The sequence below is a fragment of the Poecile atricapillus genome, chromosome 6, assembly GCF_030490865.1.
Source record: "Poecile atricapillus isolate bPoeAtr1 chromosome 6, bPoeAtr1.hap1, whole genome shotgun sequence".
NCBI classification, from domain to species: Eukaryota; Metazoa; Chordata; class Aves; order Passeriformes; family Paridae; genus Poecile; species Poecile atricapillus.
The window spans coordinates 28,864,383-28,890,183 of NC_081254.1; the positions used below are offsets into that span (position 1 = coordinate 28,864,383).

The following is a 25,801-nucleotide window of genomic DNA, read 5'->3' on the forward strand; positions in this document are numbered from 1 at the left end:
GCCTGCTTATTCATCAGTTTTTTCAGATTTCCATTATCTTGTTTAATTTTTTTGGAAAGTGGTGAGGTAAAAGGTATTTTGCAATACTTATACGATGTTGTTTTATTCAGATTGCATCTAATTTTTTTCCATCACATTTTTCAGGTTAGCACTGCTACTTTCTACTTTGGCAATACAGAAGCCTTTCAAGTGTGCTAGGAGTCTATCACTGAGCTGATTTTTGACAAGCAGAAATCATGTTTTTCACTGTTTCTAGGAAAAATGTAATTGAAGACTTTTTTTTTTTTTTTTAAGAAAAGAAAAGACTGCCTCATCTGAACAGATTTTGAAGAATCTGCTTGGAAGGGATTTTCTTTTTACTTTTTTTTTCTTTTGAAGGAAAACATCTTGTTCCTGTGAAAGGACTCAATTTATCATGTGCTTTCCAGAATTGTTAGTATATGTGAAATAATCCTGTAATCTGGCTCAAAGTTAGGAGCAGAATAGTATTCAGTGCTGGGGCTGAGGGTGTTTTGTGCATCAGGCTCCGTGACAGTGGGGCTGAGGATGAGGAGTATTCATGGTAGGTCTGGGCATTTCATGGTTCTTCACAGGAAGGTGGACAGAGCTTTATTTCTCATCCTTGTTTGTTTCACTTTTATCTGCTATCCTGGGAATCTCTGGGAACACCTTGGGATTCTGTAAGAATGTGGATGAACTTGCAATAAATTCAAATGCTGCCATTTTCGGTTTTTTTGTAATGCTAATGCATAATGTTGAGTGGGGAAGAAAACATGTAAAAAGCTAAATAAAAATACTCTTAAGAAGTTATGAAAATGAGGTTTTCAATATAAGGCAATCTGAATTAGGTAGGTGTGAATGAGATGGCTTCCAGTGCTGTAGGTGACCATACTTGTCAGTGTGTGTTTAATGCCTCTCCAATCACTGCATACTTCTACCATCTCCAAGACCCCTTCTCCACACAGTGTGTAGGAGCAGAAGTGGTGCCTGTTGACTGATTATTTTCTCAGTATTTTTATGTCTGTGATACTCTCTTATGTAGAACTTCTTATCAGCTGGTTCTTGCCCATCACCTGTGCCTGCTGGCCTCCTGTCCTTATTCTTGCTCCTGTTCCCGCTAGTTTCTCAGCTTGCCTGTGCTCCAGACAGGAGCTTTTTCCTCTGAGTGGCTGCTGTGACCCAGAGGAAGGTGGGGGAGACAGTAGGAAGGTGCCTCAGCTGGAAGGAAAGACCTGTTTGGCCCCTCTGGGTTTGACTTGCTCTGTGGGGATGCCTTGTATCAGAAGCTGTTGGTGTTGAGGAGGTGAAGCCTGCTCAGGCTGTATGAAATACTCAGAGCTTTGTTGCCAGAGGAACTCCTTGTAGTTTTCTTATTAGACTTGAGTGGCCAGGAGTGAATATGTGGTGAAATTCACGGTGGCACCACACATTGTAATAGGTTTGAAGTCCCTAATCTAAACTAAAAATGCCATAGTTGTGATATTTGTTGTGTTAATTTCTTCAACTTGAACAAAGCAATGTGATTTAACCAGCTGTTAGTCTTACCTTATCTCACCTTTTCCCTCTATTCTTGTGTTCCCTTACGGCCCCTCTCTCCAACCCCGAAACAATCCAAAAAACCATGAGGGTTGGCAGGCAGATGCTGGTGAATGTCAGCTTGAAGGAGTGAAATCTTATACAGATTGGTGTGATTGAAGAAGCCTTTGCCACAGAGCACTGGCTGTGCACAGGGCTACCTGAATCACCTATGGAATGCATCTATTTGTTTCAATAGTACTTCTCTGCTTTATGTCATTGTGTTTAATTCTGTTATGCTCAATGGGGGAAAACAGTTGAAAGCTTTGAAAGAGGCTTGGGAGCAATTCTGTTCTTCATCACCTCCTCAGGGTGTATAATGAGCCTATATTTCCATGGTGCTGCTAATTTGTGAAGTTCCCCAAGGTATTTCTGAGTTGCTTTGGCTTCTCCAGCTGTGGCTGAGCATCATTTCAAGCAGTGGTGCAGGAACATGGAATCCATTGGAATGTGGTGCCCGTTGGAATGTGGTAATCTGCTTAACCACGTGCAGTAATGCAGCATAAGAAGGTGAGAACAGGGAGAGAATAATGCAAAATCCAGTTGAAAGTGAGTGGGTAGAATGCAGTTAACCTCAGAAGTGTAGCAGTTAAAACTGAGACTCCAGCTGGAGTGGGTACACATAATACAGGAAAAATACCATTTTTCTTTCACAGTTTCTAGTTCTTGCATCTGAGTATTTGAACGGCAGAAGTGGTCGGTCACATCATGTTTAGGCAAATGATTGCTGGAGAAAAGAGATGAGAGTATTTTAACTTATATCTAGTTAGCTGAAACACACCAATTTCTTTGTCCTCATGTTATACATATGTATATAGATAGATAGATAGATATTGATTAACCTGGCCTGAATCAGTTTGCTTTCACCAGGTGAGATGCATTCATCTGAAAGAGTTGTATTACAAAACCAAACAAAAAAAAACTCACTGGAAAGAACATTACTTAAGCAGTAATGGGGGAAGATGTGTAGGTTTTTTTTGACTTTTCATTCAGAATAGTCTACATTTTGGTTTGCTGTAATATTTCAATATATAATGTAAACTTTTGGAAAAATATGCCATCATAAAGAAACAACTTTAGCTGGTCATTGTCCAGCTTTCAAATAAATTGTATTTAATTTAGTTGTAATGAAGCAGGAATGAACACTTAGACTGAGCAAATTTGATGCCGATTGTGGTTATCTTTTCTGTGGGAAGAATGCCAATCTGTTCAAGGAGCTAGTTATTTTCTAAGAACTGGTCAGATCCAAAATATGTTAATGATTTTAAAGGTGAGGAGATGTGTAATTGAAACTCGTGGGTAAAGTATTTTTTTGGACTTTGACAGACATTTCTTATCTTCCAAACTCACAACATTAGTTGAAAAGTAAATGTTACTGCAGATTTCCTTTTCAATGCATTAGTTATATTTAAACTAGGTGTTCAATAAAACAAATATATCCAGGCTTTTGTTGTCTTAACTGAAGATCAAGAACTGCAAATAATTTTAGCTAAAAACAGTTAAAAAATTGAAGAGAGGCTAGATACTGTTCACTGCTGAGCTGCAATAATGTGGTTATTGTGGCTTTGTCTACTAGAACATAGAAGGCAAAGAGTCATCGCTCTTTTTCATGTACAGAATTGTGTTAAAAACACGTTTTAAGTTGTTTTTTAAATTGTTGTTTTTAGTGGTTTTTTTAAGCATCGTGTTTGTCTGCAAAAAGATGCAGTGACTTATAGTCACTAATTATGGTCAGAAAATTTGAGGAACTGAGAATCATCCAGCACTGAACATTGTGAAATAGTCATAATTATTACAGAAAAGCATGTTGAAAAAGGTGAGCAAACTTACTGTGTCAAATTCATAGATAAATAAATGCAGAACTGCTACAATAAACACGATTTTTGGTAGATAATTCTGGGTTGCTGTTATGGGCCAGGGTGGGATGCTACCATATATAGTAATTGAGCAATTTTTTGTTTAGCTGTGATGGGGTTTTGTGTGTGCTTTGTCTCAGCTTCTGTAGGATCAGCATAACTTAATTTGTTGATAATATAGATAATTAGTAGATAATATGTTACTCTGCTGTTGTTTTGTGTGTTTACTTTCTCACTTGCTCATCATTCATGTTTAGTCTCCTTTTTAGTAGGTTTTATTTTGATAAGTTGTTTTTATTGCTTAGAGGAAATGATGAATGAATGAATGAAAAATACCTGATGCTGGTTTGTAGTTTGTACATCACCTTTGGTGGGACCTGTGCCATTTTCTGTCAAATTTGTAACAGAACGTGTAGCAGGTTGCTTCCTTTGTTTGTGGGAGCTGTTACGGGATCAGAATGGTTGTGTCTGGATGCTGTGTAGTGGTAATAGTGAAAGGTTGTTTTATACTGGAAATTAAATTTTTGTAACAAGTGGGTGATCATTGTTCAAAGAAGGGTATTGGGTAGGTTGGGAGCACTTGCTCTTGCAGAAGGTTGTATGCCACTAGACAGAGAAGTTGTATTGCCACAAAAACAGGAACTAGTTTTTTCTAGACTAGTATATCTATTTAGAATGACTCTTTTAAGAGATATTAGAACCTGCACTAAATCCTGGAAATTAGTTTCATCTAGAAAGTTAGGATTTTCAAATTTCATGTATTATGCAGGATTACACTGCCTGCTGATACAGTGAGTTGCTATGGAAATGGGGACATGCTGCTCAAAAGGTACATGCTGGGGGGCCACACATGCAGAAAGTACCATATTACATATTAAAATAAGCTGCTGCATGGAGTTAGCAGAATTCTTTGCTCTTGCAGTCTATTTCTAAAAAAACATGTAATGATATTTTATAACTTGGTCAAAAAACTAGTGGGTTTTGTTCCTGCAAAAGAGAAGAAGAGAGAGTACTTTGTAAAAATAATATTGGAGTGCACAGAATGAATCACAGTATGCATATTTTTGTCCTTGCTAGGTGAGTTCAAAGGCAGGGCATAAGAGATTATTTCTACCTCCTAGGAACTTAAGGCGTAGGTGACTTTGTCTGCATAGGTGACTTTCTGTCTGCCTTGTGTGGAGCCTTTTTATCCTGACTGCTCTGGACTTAGGTACGTGACCTGGCACTTGGTGCAGGGAAGTACTTACTGCCAGAGAGCAGCAAAGCTGGTGACCAGGGAGTGAGAGGATGGATTCCAAAGCTTCTAAGCCAGCAGTGGTGTCCATGTGCCTGCCTGTTTGCACTGGAAGGGCACAGTTGTGTCAGAAGCTGGGATGGGATATCCTGGGAGATCTACCTGGTTCTGCAAGTGCACAATGATCAACCTTCAAAATCTTTAGAAACTCATTTGCTTACTTATAGTAACTCCAGGTGTAATTGCACATAGGTTTGTAATTAGCTGCCTATAGTTACAGATGTGCTTGCAGATTTAAGACACCACAAGTGAAGCGTAAGGAAGCCTTTAGAGATGATCTAAATGGAATTGTTGCTGCCTTGGACTGATGTTTGCTCAGTTATTCCCTTGACCCCCAGGTTTTGCTCAAATGCGGGGCTGGGTTATGCTCGGCTGGTTGGCAGCCGTGGAAGCAGCAAACAGTCAGGATGGTTTTGGCTGCAGTCCTGTGGCAGATGAAGATGTTCTAAAGGGCTGTCAGGGCCCAGGCCTCCTCCTTTCCCAGCTCCACAGGCCCAGGCTGTGCCCACAGTGAGCAAGCCGCTCCCCCAGTGTGAGAGGGGATTAGGGTGAAAGCTGTGCCACATCCTGGGGTGTTGAAATCAGGCTAAATGGGTAGTCTGTGAACTACCATCTGCTGGCCATCCACTTACAGGACTGAGATAGATTTAATGGTCAACCTTCTCTATTGAACAGGCCAACCAGGATAGCTGGCACAACGAACCGTGACAGTATTACCCTGCTGCCATTGAGCGCCCTGTTCTCTGGAATAACAGGTTTCTTCCCAAAGAAGAGAAGTTGTCTAGCTGGCATATTTCGGGAGCACTGCTTTTGTTGAGATGGATGAGGTGGTTTTTGATCTCGGGTGGAGTGATAGCTAGTTGTTCCCTTGCTATCTCCATACCTCTGAATGAGGTTTTGTGTTTAGAGGAGCTGTGCAACCGCCGGTGACTGATTCAGCAGTTTGCTCTCAGCTGGTCTGTGGTGGCTGCAGTGGCAGAACTGAAATGCACTTATGCAGATGAAAACTCTGTAGGTCAGATGTTTGAAGCTAGCAAATTGTAGGAGAGAATGTGCTTGGTTTGCAAGTGACTCGTTGGCTTAAGCTATTTGGTTTTCCAAATGAAAAAGTGACTGGTGGTTGGGGTTTTACTGGGTTGGTTTGTTTTTTTTTTTTATTTTTTTTATTTTTTTTTTTTTTTTGCATATGTGGTATGGAGAATGGAAATTCATTGTAGCCACTTGGGCTAAGCTTTAAATTTCATCCATTGCTTATTGATGTGTTCATCTTTGTGGTGTACTGGAGTACAAAATGTTTTTGATGTATCCCATGCTGCTCTAATTAAAAGGTAAATACTTTTAACAAGGTAGATTTTTTTTTTTTTAGTGTGTGTTTGTTTGTGAAGAGGTGTTGCTGCAATTACCAGATAGCATTTGAACTCTGCCTTGTTGTTAAGAATCACTTACGGCTGACTAATCAGAAATACCTAGATCAGAATTGCAATCTCAGAACATTTTATTTATTATTATGTAGTAGAATGATTGTCTGCTTACTCCAGAGTGTCAAATACGAGCTGATTCCTTATTTCGTCAGCTTGTTTAATATTCGGAATGATCCTCTGCTGTTATTTAGGTTGAAAACCCCTAGCTGTGGTGTGGATTAAATTTAGTACAAACACAGAATGAAGAGAAAAATCATTCCTATTGTGATAAGGAGTTCTACACGTAGTGAAGTATTTATTTTCAAATGCAGGCCTGTATGTCTCTTCCTACATTAAAGAAGTAAAATTCTGTTACAGTTGAGTGTATTGTGTTACACTTCAGTGAAAATGATGCCTTGGATATTATATGCTTAGAATACCAGAAATGTTTATGGATTGAAGTGCCTGTTTTGGCTACTGAAACACAGAAGGGGAGCCAGTAAGGGTTTAGGTGGAGCTGTAAAGTGACCATTTTGTAAGATGACGTGCCACAATGATTTTCCTTTGGCAGAGAAAACCGCTGTTGGTTAGCCTCATTGCTTGAGAGGGAAATGTTTCAGCTGTGGGAGACTTTTATTCCATTTAACGATTTCTTCTTCAAGCCATCTCTGTGAACTCACAGGAAACTTTCATATAATTGTAAATCACAAGACTCTGGAACTCATCCTCTGGGAAGTGAGGGGCTGCTGAGAGTAATTCATGTGGGGAACAGCGTGTTCTGGGGGGTCCCACTGCTTTGCAGTAGTGGATAGGAGACAGTTAAGGCCTTTACAACCTTACTTGAATAGCAGTTGGCTGAAGTCCTTTATCTCAAGCTTCATATTGTGTTAGATAGTGACCAGGAAACATCGGTATTTATATTGCCAAATTGCAGTGATTAGTGTATTGTTATTCCTAGAACTGCAAAATGTTCCTACATTGCCACTCTTTTAATAAAGCACTTATTTATTGCGTAAATGTTTTAGGTTGTATTGCTCAGAAAAACTGAAATCTCTTTTCAATTACTTGTACATATTTTAAAAGAAATCATTGAAATATACAAGGTAAATGTGTTCCTCTTTTGCAGACAGTAAGGAAGGTGATACAGTTTAGGCTGAAGTTGCTTCTGTTTCTGAAGTTTCATCAGTTACAGATGACAGAAAAAACGAAATGCATCTGGTTTATGTTCACCAGACATCAGGAGGAGTGAATCAAAATTCTGAAGTTGGTTATTTATAGCTATTTACAAATATTTTACTTTAAAAAAAAAAAAATCAGAACAGGGAAGAGATTATTTTTCTTAACTTCTCTTAAAGTTTTTTTTCCCCTCACATACTGTGCCAAGCAAGAGTCTTATTAAATTTTCCAAGTTCTCCAGGACATAATAGTTAAATGTTTTTATGTCAATTAATATTGACAGGAAGTCAGTTTGAACAGCATTGGAAAATGGAAGTAGCTGGCAGAACTAGCTAATTTCACTGAGTTTCCTTTTGCTAAAAATATCTCTAAAAGAAGCTCTCCTTTTGAGATACAATGAGTGCTTGTTTGACTGTAGTTTAGAATTGATGATGACTCTTGTCCTTTAACCAAAAGGGCTTGATAAATATGCATAACCTTTTGAAACATATTTAACTTGCTTTATAGTATATGTAATTATATCCATGTCCACCAGAAGTTTACATATGTGTTTGACTTGATGTATGTGAGAAACCCCATCAGCTTGAATAATGTGTACTAGAGAATGTGTAGAGCAGCTTACGTGAAGTTGAGCATTTAATTTCTTTCTAGGTACAATTAAGGTTTTTGCTAACAAAGACAGTGAAATGCTTGCAGATTATTTGGAGCACTTGCTCTGCCGAGCTGTTCTCTGCAGCACTAATCTCCAGCAGACTTTCATTTCTGAAGCTCTTTCTAGACTTCCTCCAGCTGCTGTGCACATAAGAAATGAAACAAATCTCTTGGTGGGTCCTAAATTTGATTAAATTGAAAGCTCAAGAGAGCAGCGGCTCTTTGAGTATTTCACGCTTTGGAGACTCATGTGGAGCAGTATCTGTTCTGGCACTGCTACACTCTCTTTTCTGTGTATTATCTGAATTCAGAAACTGTGTTCTTGATTCTTTGTGTTACTGTTTCATAAGGAAAACATGTTGTCAAGCCTTTCGAGCTCCCACCCTTTAGTCAGCTATGTTTTCGCATTGGGAGTCATTACATTTCCTATTACTGGCGTTTTACAAGCGTGTAGATTATACATTGCTGAGGAGAAGTTTTAAATATAATCTGGTGAGGTTAGTAATCTTGAGGAGAGGTCAAATTAATGGATGGTGTAAAAGCTGTGTGGCAATCTTAAGGATACAGTAAAGGACTGGCTTATGACGCTTTAAAAAACTCAGCAGTGCAAAAAATTTCCAAGTTAAAAACTGTTTTTGCTTGCTGCTGCTAGCATTCAGCCATGGTTCACTACAACAGAGTTGTCCAAAATTGCTGAAGGCAATTTTGAGCTTCTTTTGACAGGGGAGGGTATTTTGTTTATTTATTTATTTATTTATTTATTTTATATTACAGTGCTTGTAGCACACTCGGTGATGCTGCAGCATTAATGAATCAGGGTGAAGGACTGGAAGGCACCTCCTGAGGCAGGTTCTCTTTCAAGTATTGTCACTAAACATCTGGATTTGCAGCTAGGGTAAAGTGCCTTGTCCTTCTGATCATCTTTAAATAGATTTTCTTTACTTTTTAAAAAACGATAAATGAATATACATATCTATATATAGAAAGAGAGACAGCATAGTGTGCAGCTTTGTGTTCTCCATGTACATTTTTGTATTTGAAGATAAGTATACACAGCATGACCACAGTTAAAAATGTTTACTTGAGCTTTGCTAAAAAATGTTTGTGTTTATAGTACTTGCTGATGGCTTAAGTATGCAAAATATTATTTAATTGATTTTGATTATAAGCTTTATTAACTTGTGCAGAAGTTGGAATGCCAGGACAGTCACACAGCTCCTGTGGAGGTTTAAAGAGTATTTAAACAAGGTGGCTGGGAAACAAGGGACCTTTCTTCAGTAGTTGCATATCAAAGCTGAAAGGTGGACTAATATGGAGATGTGAAATTATTGTTGCCATTGATTGTTAATTTTTCTTTTACAAATATACATTCAAAAATCTCTCCATGTTACTCAGAATCATGAAGTTCTTGGGCATGTCATGTGTTTTGAATTGAAACATAAAGAAGAGCGACTTTCCATGATGCATGATGATTTTGTAAAAATGTAAATGGATCACTATAGGTTTCAGACATCTGTTCACTTATTAAGATGCATTATAGTCATTGAGGGGGAAAATTCAAGATATGATAAAGATATATTATGTCCTACTCCCAAGAGAAGTTCCTTCATAATTTTGCTTATCTTGAAGCATAATATAATATTTCTTCTGGGCTTTTGGCTGACTTTTTGTTAGGTATATTTAAAAAATCTTTGTGCTTAGTTCTTCAAAGCACGTGAAGCTGGTAAGAACGTTCTGCTCCACATTAAGAGCAGCGACCTGTGGTTTTGAGCTGGTCAGAAGAGAGATCTCAAGGCACAGTGTTTGTGTTACTGTTGCATATTAGATTTTACTGTAGATTGAACTGAGATTCTTTTGTGCTGAAAGAATAAGCCTATACGGGTTTGTTTGTAGAGGCAGGCACTTAAAATTATAGCAGATATTTATTGGCTGATTGGGCATTGAAGGAAAAGGGAATATTTATGTTGATGACCAGGGGCTTATTGTAAGAGCTAGGTAAGATGTAAGATGATGACTCAAACGTAGTACTGAAGGCAGTATTATGTTTAAGAACTGTGGTTTTTCTTCCCTCATGACTACTAATCAGTACAGCTCTTGTACCACAGTGGGTTTTGGGAGCAATGTGTGTAGTATTTTTAGTTTAGCCTTGGGTTTTTCATTGGCATTTGAACAGAAGGACAAATCATTAACCTGAGTTAGTGAGCACAGGCTTGATGTAGAAACACTCAATATATAACTGGAAGTTTTATATTTACACTAACTTTGGCTTCTCTTTTCTATGTTCCAGAAATACTAATACGGAGCGTTTGACCTGATCTCTACAGCTGGGTCTCCTGATAGTAGGATTAGGAAAGAGTGCCTTCAGAATCAATATGTAGCAAATGGGTGTCACACCTCTGAAGCTCCTCCCTGGGTTCAACACTTGCGTGTTTTAAGGATCCTTGTTGCCTCAGCATCGAATTGCTCTTGTGGACTTCAGAAATAGATTTCATGTGGTGCTTGCTGAACGTTGAGTCACCATGAGTAGTAACCTAGGAAAAGAAAAGGACTGCAAAGAGAAGGATCCAAAAGTCCAATCATCAAAAGAAAGGGAGAAGGAGGCTAAGGCCTCAGGAGGATTTGGGAAAGAGAGCAAAGAAAAGGAGCCTAAGACCAAAGGGAAAGATGCCAAAGATGGAAAGAAGGACTCCAGTAGCACGCAGCCTGGGGTAGCTTTTTCAGTGGACAATACAATAAAAAGACCTAATCCTGCCACAGGTACTCGCAAAAAATCCAGCAATGCTGAAGTGATCAAAGAGCTAAATAAATGCCGGGAAGAGAATTCTATGCGCTTGGACTTGTCCAAGAGGTCTATACACTTGCTTCCATCAGCTATCAAAGAGCTAACGCAGTTAACAGAACTTTATTTATACAGTAACAAACTGCAGTGCCTACCAGCAGAGGTGGGCTGTCTTGTGAACCTGGTGACGCTGGCTCTGAGTGAAAACTCACTCACCAGTTTGCCTGACTCTCTTGATAACTTGAAGAAACTGCGCATGCTTGACCTGCGGCATAACAAACTGAGAGAAATCCCCTCGGTGGTGTACAGGCTAAGCTCCCTCGCCACTCTGTACCTACGCTTTAATCGTATAACTACTGTGGAAAAGGATATCAAAAACTTGTCAAAACTCACCATGCTTAGCATACGAGAGAACAAAATCAAACAACTACCTGCTGAAATTGGTAAGTGATTATACTGACTGAAAGTGTGATGCTGTTTTTACGTTCACTTTGCAGTTCAGCTAATTATACATAAACTGTCAGTTTTCCAACTGCACTTCATTTAAAACTACATAAAATTATACTCTCGATCGTACTGTTCCACTGTTAGCTTGAGAATAGTCAATACCTTGTATATATTTTTTTAAACAACAAAAGCTCTTTTTCTTCATCTGTCATCTTAAAATCAGATGTATGTTGTTTTCATCTTTGCTTTGTACTTTCACATATTGTGTCTTGAGAGCCCAGATGGTTTAAAAAAAAAAAAGAGACATACATAGGCATTTTTTATTTTAAGATTTTTTATAAATCATTTATGAACTGTTCCAAGTTATAAGCACATTATGGGCATGTTACAGAGGGGTGTGACCACAGTTATACAAGGTAGAATAGGTAGCTACATGCTATTACCATAAGCAAACTGTTGGGTGTTGTAACAGTTAATAATCTAGGTTAATGATTTGTGCAGGTATCTGCCTTATGTAAGTCATGAATATATAAATACATGGACTCTGAAGTGACCAAATGTTGTACACATGGCTGATAATTCTTATGACTTTGTAATGAATAGTATTTGTTTTTCTAAACATTGTTACAAAAGTTCAAAAGATGGTGAATTAATATGAAAGTGCATTATTAATTTAAATGGTTTATTACACAAAATATGCTGGACTAGCTGTATATCAAGAACTTCTATGTTGTTGCTAATACCTTCTGCTTCATGGAAAATGTCTTTATAACACTGTTCTCAAGTAATGTTTAAACAATGTATGTGCCCTATAAAAGTGTGATTCTGTTAATCTGTAGGTTTTTTCTATATATCACCAGTTTTTAAAATGCAAGTATAGTTTTGCCCTTTTAGGAGGTGGGGGAACATGAACTTCACACAATTTAGAAACTGCATTGACTTTCTTCAAGTGTGAAAAAAAAACCCCTTGTGAAAGCCCTTGTAACACTGTGAGTAATAATTCCCATGCTCTGTTTCCAAAAGCTGCTGTGGGACTTCTTCCTGTTGTCCAAGCCAGTGTGTCAGTGTGTTGTGACCCTATGGTTAGTAATTTTGCAAAGCTTGGGAAATGCTCTTGTTTATATACCTGGTAGATCTTTCTCAAGCCTGCAGTGTTTCATCTTTATCTTCTTGCATGTTGATATAAAAGATACATAAGATAACCCGTTCTTGATGGCGGGAACTCCTGGATGTGCCTGAAACTGCTAATTCAGTTACCAGCAATGCCCAGTACAGAGAGCTTTGACCCTGATAACAGGAGTGAAGAAATGCAGTGGTGATGCCAGATGTTGGTCTGAGCCTTTGGCTCCCTGTGGCAGCTGCTGGGGATGGATTCTGCTGGAGCCACAGGAACACTTTTTGCTAGGCAGAAATGAAATGGTTGATATAGTATGTTTTCTGATTCACATGATTTTTGGGTTGTCATGAGCATCTCTGCAATCCTTTGAATTTTCCCTGGGAAAATGAAGGAATTAAAATTTTAACCTATTTTGACGCTTCAGTTTAAGTTCAACAGCCTCACTGAATTTTTTACTGATCAACAAATCATAGTGGGAACCATGGGGCTGATGTTTACAGAAAACCCAGCATACTGCGTGTTTCTACATTCATTGAAGAAATTGTGGCCAATTTAGCTGGTTGAGCTGTTATGCAGTTGTCAGTATTGGACCTGATTCTGTTTGTGGCTCAGTTATTAGTTAATCTAGCAAAGATCCATCTTCTGAGGTTCAACTGGGGATAGTGCTGCATAAATTTAAAGTAATACTAGTAGTGTGTGAAGAAATACCTTCTGTGAGGTGTTGGATCCTAGTGTTTGGTGTTGTGCTTTAGAAACTGTCCTAAGGTGTGTGTGATGCTACCTACACTGCTGTTGCTGAAACCTCTTTATTTCTTTTGTTTGTTGAATATGGTTTACATTGAATTCTGTAATGTCTGTATGTGTTTGTTCACAGTAGTCTTGAAAGACATCATGTATAACTGCTTAATGGGAAAATTAGTAGGTACTTGTGTTATGAACGTGTGACTTGTTTCTTTCTTTTGTGTTTTTTTATTGTCTTGATATGTGTACAGGCAGTGTTCTCAGTTCTCTATAAAACCCTAGCTTGGGAACATTAACTACTTTACTTCTGTCTTTGTATCCAGCAGTTAGTCCTGCCTTTATTTGAATTGTGATAATGCTTGTGTTCCTTGGTACGGGTCAGCACCTCATTGTGGAAGGCCTTTTAGAAGCACAAATGCAAGACAACTGTCACCCTTACGAAGAATTTCAGAGGGAAATCATCATGTTCAACAGCATCCTTTTTTATTCAAAGTAAATTTCTCAGAGTAGGTTGCCTGAAATTGAATCAGGTGAAAAATAAAATTAATTGGTGTTTAATACAAATAATTTAAACTACCAAGATGCATAGTACAAGCAGTTGAAAATCTTTTTCATCAGAGTAAAACCAGATAAGATAGTTTAACTTCTGCAATTGATTTCTACTCACTCACTTTCATGTTACTTTTTTGATGAAATACTTGTGTTGAAAACACAGCTGAAAAATGAAACTACTGAGAACTGTATTTCTGACTTTCCAATGGAATTTCTGTTTCTTTAAACAGTTACTATTTCTTTACATTTCACATGTGCACTTCAAAAAAAAACCCTCCCCTTTTAAGTCTCAATGCTTTTAATCCCTTGTATGTTTTTTAATACAGTATCTAAATACTATAAACTAGCAAACACTCATATTATCAGCTTGTAAATAACACAAATTTTTGTTGCTACACAGCGGGAAGTAAAATGAAGCCATTATCTTTTACATAGCAATATCATGTGGAGCATTTCAAATTCTTTTTAAAAATGCCCCATTGTTCTAAGGCCTAAGGCTCACAATGGCATGCTAGTGTGCTTGTTCATATTTTTAAAAATTCAAAGCTTATGTAACCTGCTGACTTGTCCAGCAAGGAAGAGTCTTGCAGCAGTTAACTACAAAGTGCTCATGTTGCTGATCCTGGTGCACGCTGTGCAAAAAATCCTGGGTTTTCTTTACTTTATCTTTTGAAAGTAGATGTTCTACAAAAGGTTGGTCTGCACAAAAAGAAAATTGAAGATCCAGACTTCAGTTTGAAAAATTTTGCTATTGTTCCCTCAAAGATGGATGACATTAAGTCTTACCCTGGTGCTACAGACTTGTGATGGCTTTCACTGTTACTAAACAAAATTTTTTAGTTTTGCATAAGAATAAATGGCTTTCCAAGTTCAGGACCTCGTTGCTTTAAAATAAAGGGTTACATGATTTGTAAGCAATCATCCTATTGCTTTTCTAGGAATCTTTAGTGTCCAGCCTTATAAAATAAACTTTATTTTCATTCTACTCTCATAGAAATAAATTGAATGTAGGGACTTTTAAGTGCTCTGATAATTGAGACCTTTCTTCCAACACTCAGTATGTCTTTGCATAGTTGTTTTTGTGTCAGTGATGTTCCATTTTTCTTAAATGCAGTGCTTTCCCTCTGTTGCCCACATTTGTTCTCAGGTGGTCCTGGAAAATGCTTTACAACTGACCTGTTTAAGGTGTTTGTTATTTCGAGGAAAACCTGGAAGAGGTGAACCTGCCAGCTCTGGGCTGCTGGGAAATAAGCTGAAGTTTCATTCTGTTTTGGACTTTAAAGTGTCTTTAATAGTTGAATAACACAAACTTCAATTAGATGACTACACTTGAATAAAAGTTGCTTTGCATTTAAAACAAGCATTTTAGTGAGAAAGAGGAAGTGTTATTATCTATAGGTAGTAAACAGATGTGTGTGTTTCTGGTCCTTCTTTCCTCCCCAGAATTAAGCACCTCTCATTCTATTGCATCCAATTGCTCTGTTGTAGGTAAACTTTATTATAGATAGGTACATACTAAATAATTTCTGCTTGTATTTATCAGACTTCTGTTAACACTTTTCTAGCAACATCTATATTGCTTCTACATTTTTAATACGATTTAAGATTATTTCAGTTTACTGCGTAGTACGCTGAGGTCTTGGTATGCATTGTTGTATTTTCAACTATAAGCATGTTTGTTTGAACAAGATGTAAAAAATACTTAAATACTTCATTTTGGCTTTTTTTCCATGTTTAACCAAGAACTCTGCAGGTGAAGTAGTGGGAGTTTTCATGAAATGTATGTGTTGATACATAACAGCTTCATGATACTGAAAGTGGCAGTATCCACTCCACTCCTGGCAGCTTCCCAGATGCTACTTTTGTTTTCTATTACTTGAGGTAGTTGAAATCAGTGTAGTTTCAGATCAGCCTGGAACTGGTGTGGGAGGAGGAGTGGGAGAGTGTGAACTGGAACAGGGAGAGCAGGGCTGTGCCTGGCCCCCCTGAGCCGTGGGGCCAGCTGGGCTCACCACAGCTCACTGCGAAGCCTCTCAGGTAGGACTGCTCTTGTTGTACACAAGCATGTCAAGTGCACTGCAGGTGCTCTGAGCAAGGGTGGATTGCTGTCTGCAGGGAGCTGTTGGAAATGCATCAAATTCTGTTTTCAGAATCTTTTTCTCCTTTTCCTGCTGCTCTCCATGTCTTGTATCACAGAACCTGGTGTAGCTTATTGGAATCCTGGTAGCATTAGCTCAGCTGCACCTTCCTGAAACAATTTTTTGGTAATGTTTCTGTGTATACTGGTCAGAATCCAGTGATGGGAGTATTTTGATGGCAAAGCTGCTCTATGTTGTTCTTTCTTACAAATTGTATCCTACATAACAGTGGTGATAAATTGTTTCAAAGTGCATCTTGCCCTGTATCCTGGTTCTGACTGTAGCCCTAAGCAAACGTGTGCACAGAAACAGAGTAAGTTTATATATGTGGCTTAGTCTGACTCCTTGTCCACATCCAGCTGTTTTCGTATTAGGGATTTCCTGAGTCTGGTGCAGCTTGTTTCTTTAGTAATTCTCAGCACACTCTTCTTCCAAAGGCTTGGCCATTTTTTTTCCTTTAAACTCCTATAAATGCCTTTCATCTTTAGCAAGGTCTGTAAGTTTGTTTTGACTGTTGTTCCTGACCGTAAAGGCCATTGTTATGCAGATGCTGAATATATATATGTGTACACACACACACATATATATATATATATATATACATAGATGCACACACACACACACCAAGTGCAAGGCAGAACTTACCTGTTCACCTGACTGTTCAAGCTCTGGTGGTATCCATGAAATAAAACCTAAACAGGAAAGTTTCCCTGTGAAAACTTCACCAGAAGACAATCTGGAGGGATAATTGTGGAGATGAGTTCACAAGGTGGACACCATTTTCATCTCCTTATCTGGTAAATTGTCCATTCCACTGGGATTGAAAAGTGGAAGATTAGAATGGAAGAATGTGAATGCTTTGGTGAGTCAGGCAGTCAGCATGAGAAGGATGAAAACCAGAGGAATTGTCTTGGGATGAGGCCAAGCAAATGTTTCAGTTTGCATGCTGTTACTTAAGCAAGGCTTTTCCATTTCTTATATTTCGAGTTTCATTGCATTCCTCCTTGTTGTGTTGAAGGAATTGTTTTGCACAATCAAGCCGATAATACTTTCTTTGCAAAGACAAGGTTGCATCTTATACCATTTTTCAATATTTTTGTTATGTTAACAAACAACACACATAGAAATAATATTATCAACATGGTTGAAATTACATTTACACAATTTCTGCAAGTTTCTTGAGACTCCAAATATTGTGTTTTTGGTCTGTGAATGCAACTCTTTTTCTGGGGAGAATCTGGTCAGGGCTGTTCTGCAAGGGAAATATTTTTAGAATGTAATTTGGGGAATCTGCCTACACCAGACTAGGAATGTCTTTGAGACTCTCTTCTGTTCTCTTCCCCCATCTACCCAATATTTAGATCATTTGTGGTTTCTTCACTGCTTCAAAACTCTTTTTCATAACACTTGCACCTGTTTTGTTTTCAGTAGTATAGACAGTGGACCAGATGTGTGCAGCCACATTAGTTCACTCCACGCTGAATGTGGTGCCTCCTTATTAAATGACTTGCTACTCACAAAGTTTTTCAGTGATGCTCTGAATTTCATTTCCCCCCTTTTTTTTTAGCAGACCTGACAATATAGAGAAATATTTGTTTACATTATTTGTATCTAAGGACACCTTCCTGTGTTTCATCAATTTGAAGGAAAAAATGTGTTTCTTGGCTTAATTGGCATGGTAATGTCTGCAGACAGTGATTGAGAATACTTTTATATATTTGTATTTCAATGTGATAAAAGCCTGAAGTTGTGAACAGGAGTGGAATAAATATAGGCACTGATGCATCTGTGTTGCTCTCTAGAAGTCAGAGATAATGACCATTTATTTGATCCAGTTCTGGTGGTTTTCTTGAGCTGCAGGAAAAGTGTAGAACTCCTTTTGACCAGCTTCAGCTTTAGTATCTGGATTCTGATTCTTGTGAAAGCTCTTGTGGGGATGCAGATTTGTCTTGTCAGCTAGTCAAATTCCTCCTGATTACATTTTCTTCAGACTGGCTTTAGGATAATGATAAAGTAGTCCTGCCTTTTTGATCTAGTTGCAGAGCTTACTGGGATGATGTCCCAAGTGTAATTCCAGTAAATACTGACAGCGTGTTAGAAGTCCAGGGTTCGTGGTTTGTTGTTTTTTTTTTTTTTTTTTAATCAATGCTGAAATTATTTTAACTGTTTGAATACTTTCATAAGTACTGAACAGAGGGAAAAAATCACTTCCCTCAGGCTGCCCTTGCTAATGTAGCCTGGAAGGTGGTTAGCCTTTATTATTTGAGAGCTTGTTCCATGCTCAGAATGAACTGGATCCAGATGTTACGCCAGGTTCAGCATCACCAGGACCCCCTGGTCCTTCCCTGCAGAGCTGTTTCTCACCTCCTGATGCAAGGTTGTAAGTCTTTACAGGGTTATTCCCTGCTAGGTGCAAGACTTTGCCTTTGTCTTGGCACTCAAATGAGGTTCTGCTGTCTGCCTCAAATTCTGTCTCAAGCCCTTACTGAGACTTTTTTCTACATTTCGCATGTTTAGGATTTTGTTTGAACATGTTTTTAATTTTTATTTATTGTTTATAACTGAAAGCAACAAACAGAAATAAAAGTCTGCTGTTGTGTCTTGTTGAAGCTTGTTTTAGAGCAGATTTTGAGTCTTTCCAGCTGAGTTTTATTTCTGTGTTTTTGAGTGGTTCCCATAACTAGTTCCTGGTGTGCATTCTGCAAATTGTGAATAATATTGTTTGTTTCTTTTGTTTATTTTTATTTTATTTCTGTGCTTATTTCTTACTTATATGAGTATTTTAACTTTGGTAGTCACTAAGTCACTCATGACCATATTTAAATTGCATTCCTTCTCCTCGGTAATTCTTCTGTGAAAGTTACAGTTGTGCAGTAATAATTCAGAAGAATTCTGACTGCTTACCTCTTATTTTGGCACTTGGTAATGCAGAACAAAGAGCTCAGGCTGTCTGTCAGAGTGATGTACTTGGATCTCATAGAGAGGCAAAAGATTCTGAAACTGTAAAATTGTTTTTAATTTTTTTCTAAAATCAGGAAACTTGTCCCAAAGACTTTTTTAGACTGAAAATTCTTTTTCCTTTTTATTTTTCCTTTGCCAGCAGAGAACGACATGGAAGATGAATAACTATGAAAGTTATGGGAACTGTTTGTAACTTGTTCCCAGCATTGCTGATTTTGGATAATTAATACTTACAAATTAGCTTACAACCAATCTTCTGACACACCAGCCTGAAGTCCCACTAATGTTTGCATTCTCCTCTTCCTTCTACTTTCCGTAAGAGTCTTGATCCTCTTGCTGTGTCATCTGGCCTAGGATTTATCATGTTGTGAAGGATTTCATAATGTTCAATCTGCTTAAGCATGGGCAGGCATGTCATTAATCCAGTGGAAAAAGGCTACATTACAAATTGTGTTTGCCATCCAGGAGTGGTGCCCACTGACTGAATTAGTGATTGGAGATACTGAAGCCTCTTTGCTATTGACCTATATACTCTCTCCAACTGTTAATTTGTGTGTACTTTAGTGCTTTTTGATGAAGCAGTATTTTGTGTTTTAAATGGCCAGAAAGAACTTTCAGAGTTTTGTAAGTCAGGGCATGTAACTTGGCCCTCTAGTCATAACAGGCTTTCAAAGTTGGTCATGAAATGGGGCTGTAATTCTGCCTCATTATGCTGAAAATATTAGTCATTGTGCTGTTTTTTTAAAGCAGGTATATTTAGCATTGTCATACTATAACATTTATTCTTTGTGTGTATGAGAACAACAGAGAGGTGATTGCTCACTCCACCTTTTTAAAGGCTTGTTGAGGTGAATACTTAGTTGTATTTTTAACAAGATTTTTTAAATGGAAGGTGGTTCACAAACTATCTTCTCTGAAAAATGCATTTGGATTGTGTGATTTTTTAGAGCCTTTTAAAATACAAATTTTTAAGAGCTACATGCTAGGGTGTAACTGACTGTTTTGTGAAGGTTATTTATAGAGAAATTGTTTTATGTTTTTCAAATGGTCATTGCTCCTACTTTAAACTTTTATTGTCAAGCCAGCTAGTACATGCAATTCCTGTCTGCTTTCTTGGCAGACTTTGAGCTTTAATTGCCTTTTTGTCCTTTGCAATCACAGTGCAATATAGTAAAAAAAAAAGGAAAAAGGCAGAAAACCTCTCTCCCAAAAAACTAACTCCAAACCCTAGCACCTTCTTAGTTTACTTTTTAATTGTTGTGAGGGTGCTTATCCCTTCAATGCAGTGGCATTGTAGTGGTCTGCAAGTAGTCTGTAAGAGTTCTTTATTCACTACTGTGAACTTAGAACTTGTCTATTTTGGACACTACTTGTGGCAAAAAGAGTTAGTTCATTTAACCTTTGGTTAGTATTTCCCTAAAGCAGTGCTTGCCTTATTGTAGTGATTTTGGGTGTTTGAACAGTATTTAGTGCAGTGATGCAGGAATTGTCCACATGATGAGAAGGAAAGGGTTTTTCTTCAGGAAACTGCTTTCTGGTTAAGGCTGATTTTTATCTGCTCCACATTTCTAGCTGACTTTTTTCTTGTTAAATCAAGATAAAAACACATTTCACCAAATTTTATGTAGTACACAAAAAAATTGCAAATGTTGATTCTTTTACTGTGAATAAGATAATGAACTCCTTACTCATTAGACATTTTTCTTTTTGTACCTGAACAAATCTTTGCTTTAGGAAAACTTTTTTTTGTTTTTTACATATGCTTCTTACCCTAGCATAGCAAAAATGCAATTTCAATTGTACTTCGTTAAACTTATTTTCACTTTTTAAATTTTTTTTTTGAGAAGCGTTTCCTCAGTACAGCTGCCACTGTTCAAACAATAAGAAGGACACTCACTCACTGAAACATCAGCTCCTGGGAAGAGCATTATGCAGATGGCCTTCAGTTTGGCCTCTTTGTATTTGCAGATCATTATTTGTGTGTTGGCTGCTCATGCCATGTGTTTGTGCTGGTGTAACTCCTGACAGAGCTGCTGTTGTGAGCAGTGCTGCACACTGTGGCCATTCACGGGGAGCTCGGTGCGGTCACTCAGCCGGGCAAGGAGCTGCCCCTGCTGTGTGGCTGCTGCTCACCTTGCCCAGAGCCCGTTCATCCCACGGCCTGGGATGAGTTCAGTAGTGCTGGCCACATTAACTGGGCTGTTGCTGGTACTCAGACCTCAGAACAGGAGCTCTCACCCAGGAAAAGAGAGAAGAGCTGTGGTACTGGTTGGCTGCAGGACATGACCAGCATTGGGTTGTAAGGGACTGGACCCTTTTAGTTCCTTGTTCCTCTGTTTTCCTACACTTGCCCTTCTAAGCTACATTCATTCCTCCCTTTCCCATTCCCTAAAGATTCCTTAGCAACTCTTACCATCCCTAGCTGCTCTCCCTTTTACCTCCCAATAAGTGTTCAAGCCCCACATGCAATAACAGCCCTCAGTCTGCGAGGTGCTCTGCAGAGCCTTTCCATTTATGTGCCGTGTTGGGTCTCACACAAACGTGGACACCCAGTTTAGTTCTCAGGCCACAGCTGGTCCTCTGTATGCCTTTGCAAGTGAAGATGTAAAAAAGCATTTAGCTCAGTTGTTCAGAGTATGGTGCTCATGACACCAAGGATGTGGGTTTAGTCTCCCTGTGGGCCATTCACTAAAGAGCTGGACTTGATCCTGAGTTTTTGAGTTAACCTCTTTATAGGTATACTGTTAGGGCTATGAAGTGATTCTGAGAATTTCATTTCTATCTCAAATGGAGTGTTTAAGTTGATAGGTTGGTGTGGTGGGTTTAGCGCTGGCAAAAATCACCAGTGCACCCACTAGAATTATTTACTCATTTCCTGCTGTGAGATATGAATTAGGAGGAGGGCAAAATAGGCTCAAAACTTAAAAGGTATGAAGAAAAATTTATTAACAGAACTAAAATAATAATAAGAACAAAACCTTTAGAACACTTCTTCTCCCTCTGCCCAACTTCTAATTCATATCTCACAGCAGGAAATGAGTAAGTAATTCTAGTAGGTGCACCGGTGATTTTAGCCAGCACTTATTTAGTGCGTTGGCTGGGAAACTCAAATTGGCGAACCAAAACCACTACAGCTGGGTTCATGCTCTTCACTTCTGTGATCTGAGTCTTTATCACATCACCCAAATGTTTTTCACTGTGTTAAGCATATTGGTTGTAAGATTTATTTTTTTTGTCATATGTCATGGAGAGCAACAGGAGAAATGTACCCTGAGTGATTTTTGTTGACTTGCATGCTGTTGTGTCTCAGTAATTCAAGTTAAAGTATTGAAAAAAATTTCAGTGCCAACAGTATTTCATCTCCCCTCTCCCTCTACCCTTAGAGGGGGCAATAAATCCATTTTGATGAAATGCTGTCAAGCTATAAGTAACTTTATGTCCAAGAACAATAGTCCTTACAATATGAATTAAAAGCTGAATATGTCTGTATCTCTTGAATTCCTTTCCTTAAATCACTATGCTTCATGGTAGGGTTTTAACTTTTCATTTGTGTTCTAAAGTCTAAAATTTGTTGGGCTATCCTCAATCTGTTTTAACATTCAGTATTTTTATTAAATGCTTACCAGGGTTGCTTTTAGAAATAATGCCTGCATCTTTAATATAACCATATTAAGTATGGCTGTCCAAATTAAAGTGTTTGGTTGTCCTTAAATTTCTAGAGAGAAATAGGCACTACTTCTCTTGTTATTTTTCCTCCTCAGGATTAGGTAGTAAGGTGTTTCAAACATTTAGCTTGCTGTTGTCAAAGACATCAGCAGGTGCAAAAATGAAATGCAGCACATGTTGCTGTAAAACCCCCAAGTATTTCTTTGACTTCAGCAGATGTAGAGTGGGAAGAGTCAAGTAAATGAGAACTCGGCGCACTGAAATGGAATTTATGCCATATTTCAAATTTGACATCATTGGTTAAGGTCTGAAGTGAAAACAAATGAAAGCAGAAATCATGAAATGAAAACTACTGCCCTGAAGTGTGTGAAGGTTCTTGACTTAGTAAAGTTTTGTGAAGCTCTTTTTTTTGTTTGTTTAAAGGGAGGGATGCTTAAGCCTTCCTCAAGCTTTTCTTCTTCCTGTTCCATTCTACACTTTGCCCACTTTTTCCATGAATAATAAAGGTGGCATTGCCGCAGACCATTAACTCTTGCTCAATCTTTCATTACATTTGCTTTCTTCTGCATGGCAGTGGCATTGAGATGTGTGGGTTATGCAGTGCTGGATTCAGCACATTTAACTGTTGCCTCTGGTTGCCTGGACTGCACTCTATTGCTGATGTAAGAAAGGGGACGCACAGTGATGGAGTAGCTGCTTGAGTACCAGCTTTACATTTCCATCTTCTTAGTTTCTAGAAAAACATCCCATTTTGGGTTAATTAGCAGGAAATAAGATATGTTAACATATCAGTTACATCTAAAAAAACTGAATAATGAAGCTTTGAGGTTAACTTTTTTCTTGGCCTTTCACAATTGTTCTGTGATACATAGTGAGTATTGTGGCTACATGATGCTGGAACTCTACGCAGAGTCTGAATTCATAGTATTTTATGATGTATTAAATCACCAGTTGTGATTATCTGCTGACCTAATGAGTAGACACTCTGCACGTCAGAACCTGCCCAGGATAATCCTGCAGGCCTGTGAGAAAATCCTTGTGTCAAAGATACAATGCTGAAGCTTAAAAATAGACATTTGCTCCTCAAAAGGAATTTGCTACTCTTCCAGATTTGTTACTCACTGAGTCATGCTCTAATATACAAATGCAGTGACCTCATCTGTACTGGAGAGAGTAGAAGCTGTTCAAATCATATGCATTAATTTCACCTCCATCAGATGCAAAAAATGTGAATACATACACCTGTATTCATGCACACAGTTGGTTTTTCCTTTTTTTCAAACCTAACAATCTTTTTCTCAGAACACAGTGTATTTGACATAAAAATAGGTGAAATTACTGTTCAGAGAGTTGTGCCTAGCTGTGCTTTTAAATTAATTTGTAAATGTCAGAAGTGAAATAGTTCTGTGTACAGTGGCTCTAAACTCCAAGTAAATCCAAACTTTTTTTAATGCTTAATAGATATGCCTTTTAATTCAAACTTTTATTTGCTGTAGGTCTTCTTGCGTACACTTTACTTAACGTAAGTTGTCTTTTTTGTGATGACTAAAAATGTTTAAAAATTTAAAAGTTCAGGACTTTGGATTATTTAGGTTGACAGCCAAATAATTTTGCTGTCTTTTAATTGTTGATTTTGTGTCTGAAAGTAATTCATGATATAAAAACAGATCTTAATTTCTCAAAATTTAATGCAGATCATTTACTTAGTGATGTTTTAAACTTCTGGTCAGCCTGAAACAAGTGTAAGATGCAAGTTTTGTATTTCTATTCCACAGCTTGAACTGTCAGAGTAAACTCAATAAATAACAGTTTTTTGGAGAATCTATTAAAGCTTTATCTGAGCTTTTCAAAATTGTTGATCAAGTTTTAGATCTGACTGATGAAATTATGATCCTGTAATACCTTATTTTATATGTATAACTTTGTGGTAGCAGTGGCTTTTTTTCAGCTTATCCCAAAATCCGTCTGATTCTATTAATCTCTGTGTGGAGGTCATTCTCGAGAGCTGTACATTAAAGTCCTTTATGTTTTGGTTTTCCTGTGTGCTTTTAGGTGAGTTGTGTAACCTCATAACGCTGGATGTAGCGCACAATCAGCTTGAACATCTTCCAGAAGAGATTGGAAGCTGCACGCAGATCACCAACCTTGACTTGCAGCACAATGAGCTCCTGGACCTGCCAGAAACCATAGGTATGTGAAGAGGCTGGAGAAGAAAAGACCAAAAAAAAAAATCACTACTTTAAAATGTTCAGTAAGGGGAACAAATTTAAGAATGAGTATTTGTTAGTGGCTGTAGAATGACTGGTGTTCAGCTCAACACAGCTTCACACTTGAGATTTAAAGCAATGTGTGCTTGTTACCTTAAATGTTACCTTAAATAATTTAAGAATGAGAGTTACAATGAAAAAAATCCAAATCCATTACTTCTAAATCTTAAGGTGTTCTGTGGTTATAAGCAAATGTCTACTACTTTGTTCATTCTGTAATGAAACTGAGCATATAAAGAAATAAAAGGCTCACTTATAGTTGAAGTGTAGTACTTCGGCAGATAATTTTAACTTACGTTTTGCCTAAAGAAAAATAGAACTAAAATCATAAATGTTTTAAATTAATGTATATGTATATAATATAATGTAATGTATATGTTATGTTCTTTGGTGGAACATCTAAAAAAATCTCCCAAGTCCACAAGGTTATTATGCTCTTATGCAATAGAATACAGAGGATTTGCAACTTACATTGGGAATAATAGACTTAGACACAGTCCTGATTGGTTTCAGAATCTCTTATGGGATAAAGCAACAAAATATGACTTTTCTCGTCTCATTAAATCAGTTTTAAACAGATGGCAGAAAAAGATGGCTGCAGTGATTAAAAATACTAAAAACAAGGCCATCATGATTTTAAGCTCTGTCACCAGAACATACTCAGAAGAATGAACATTTTCAGTTTAATATTGAGCATTTAATAATGTATTTTAATGCATAATAAAGTGAGGAACCACGTAATGATACTCCAGCTTTTCTTCTAGCAGTAAATTGTTGAGGATGAAGTTACTGTGGGTTTTGGTTGAGAAAGTTTGACCTGAGGAGAGTTTACACTGATGATGTATCCACTGGAACTAAACTTCCTTCCTGGATTGATGATATTTTTAAACTCTGGAGATCCCATTCCATCTGGAGTTTGCGTCTAACTTACACCATTCATAAGTACAGCCTTTATTTTTGTTGCTATTTTATAAATCTTGCTGAATGTTGTTTTACATAACACTTATGTGTAGTGTATGTGTCACATTTAGGGAGTGAGTTCCCTGGATAAACTGTTAATTATGGGAAAAATTCTCTAAGCAAGTGTGAGATTTCCATATTCAAAGCTTATAGACTAATGCAGTTAATTCCTGTGCAGAGTAGTAGTATGATTTATGAAGTTGTTTGGTGCCTGGTAGTCA

At 37.7% G+C, this 25,801-nt stretch overlaps 1 protein-coding gene across 5 annotated transcripts in view; it reads left to right on the forward strand.

Moving 5' to 3' along the window:
• Window positions 1-25,801, forward strand: part of SHOC2 (SHOC2 leucine rich repeat scaffold protein) — a 61,060-nt gene that overhangs the window by 13,899 nt on the left and 21,360 nt on the right. For all 5 annotated transcript variants that reach the window (XM_058841236.1, XM_058841237.1, XM_058841239.1 and 2 more), the window contains 2 exons: window positions 10,240-11,174; window positions 24,406-24,543. In XM_058841236.1, the coding sequence (XP_058697219.1) occupies window positions 10,472-11,174; window positions 24,406-24,543 (841 nt within the window). In that variant the 5' untranslated portion in view covers window positions 10,240-10,471. The remainder of the gene's footprint in view (window positions 1-10,239; window positions 11,175-24,405; window positions 24,544-25,801) is intronic.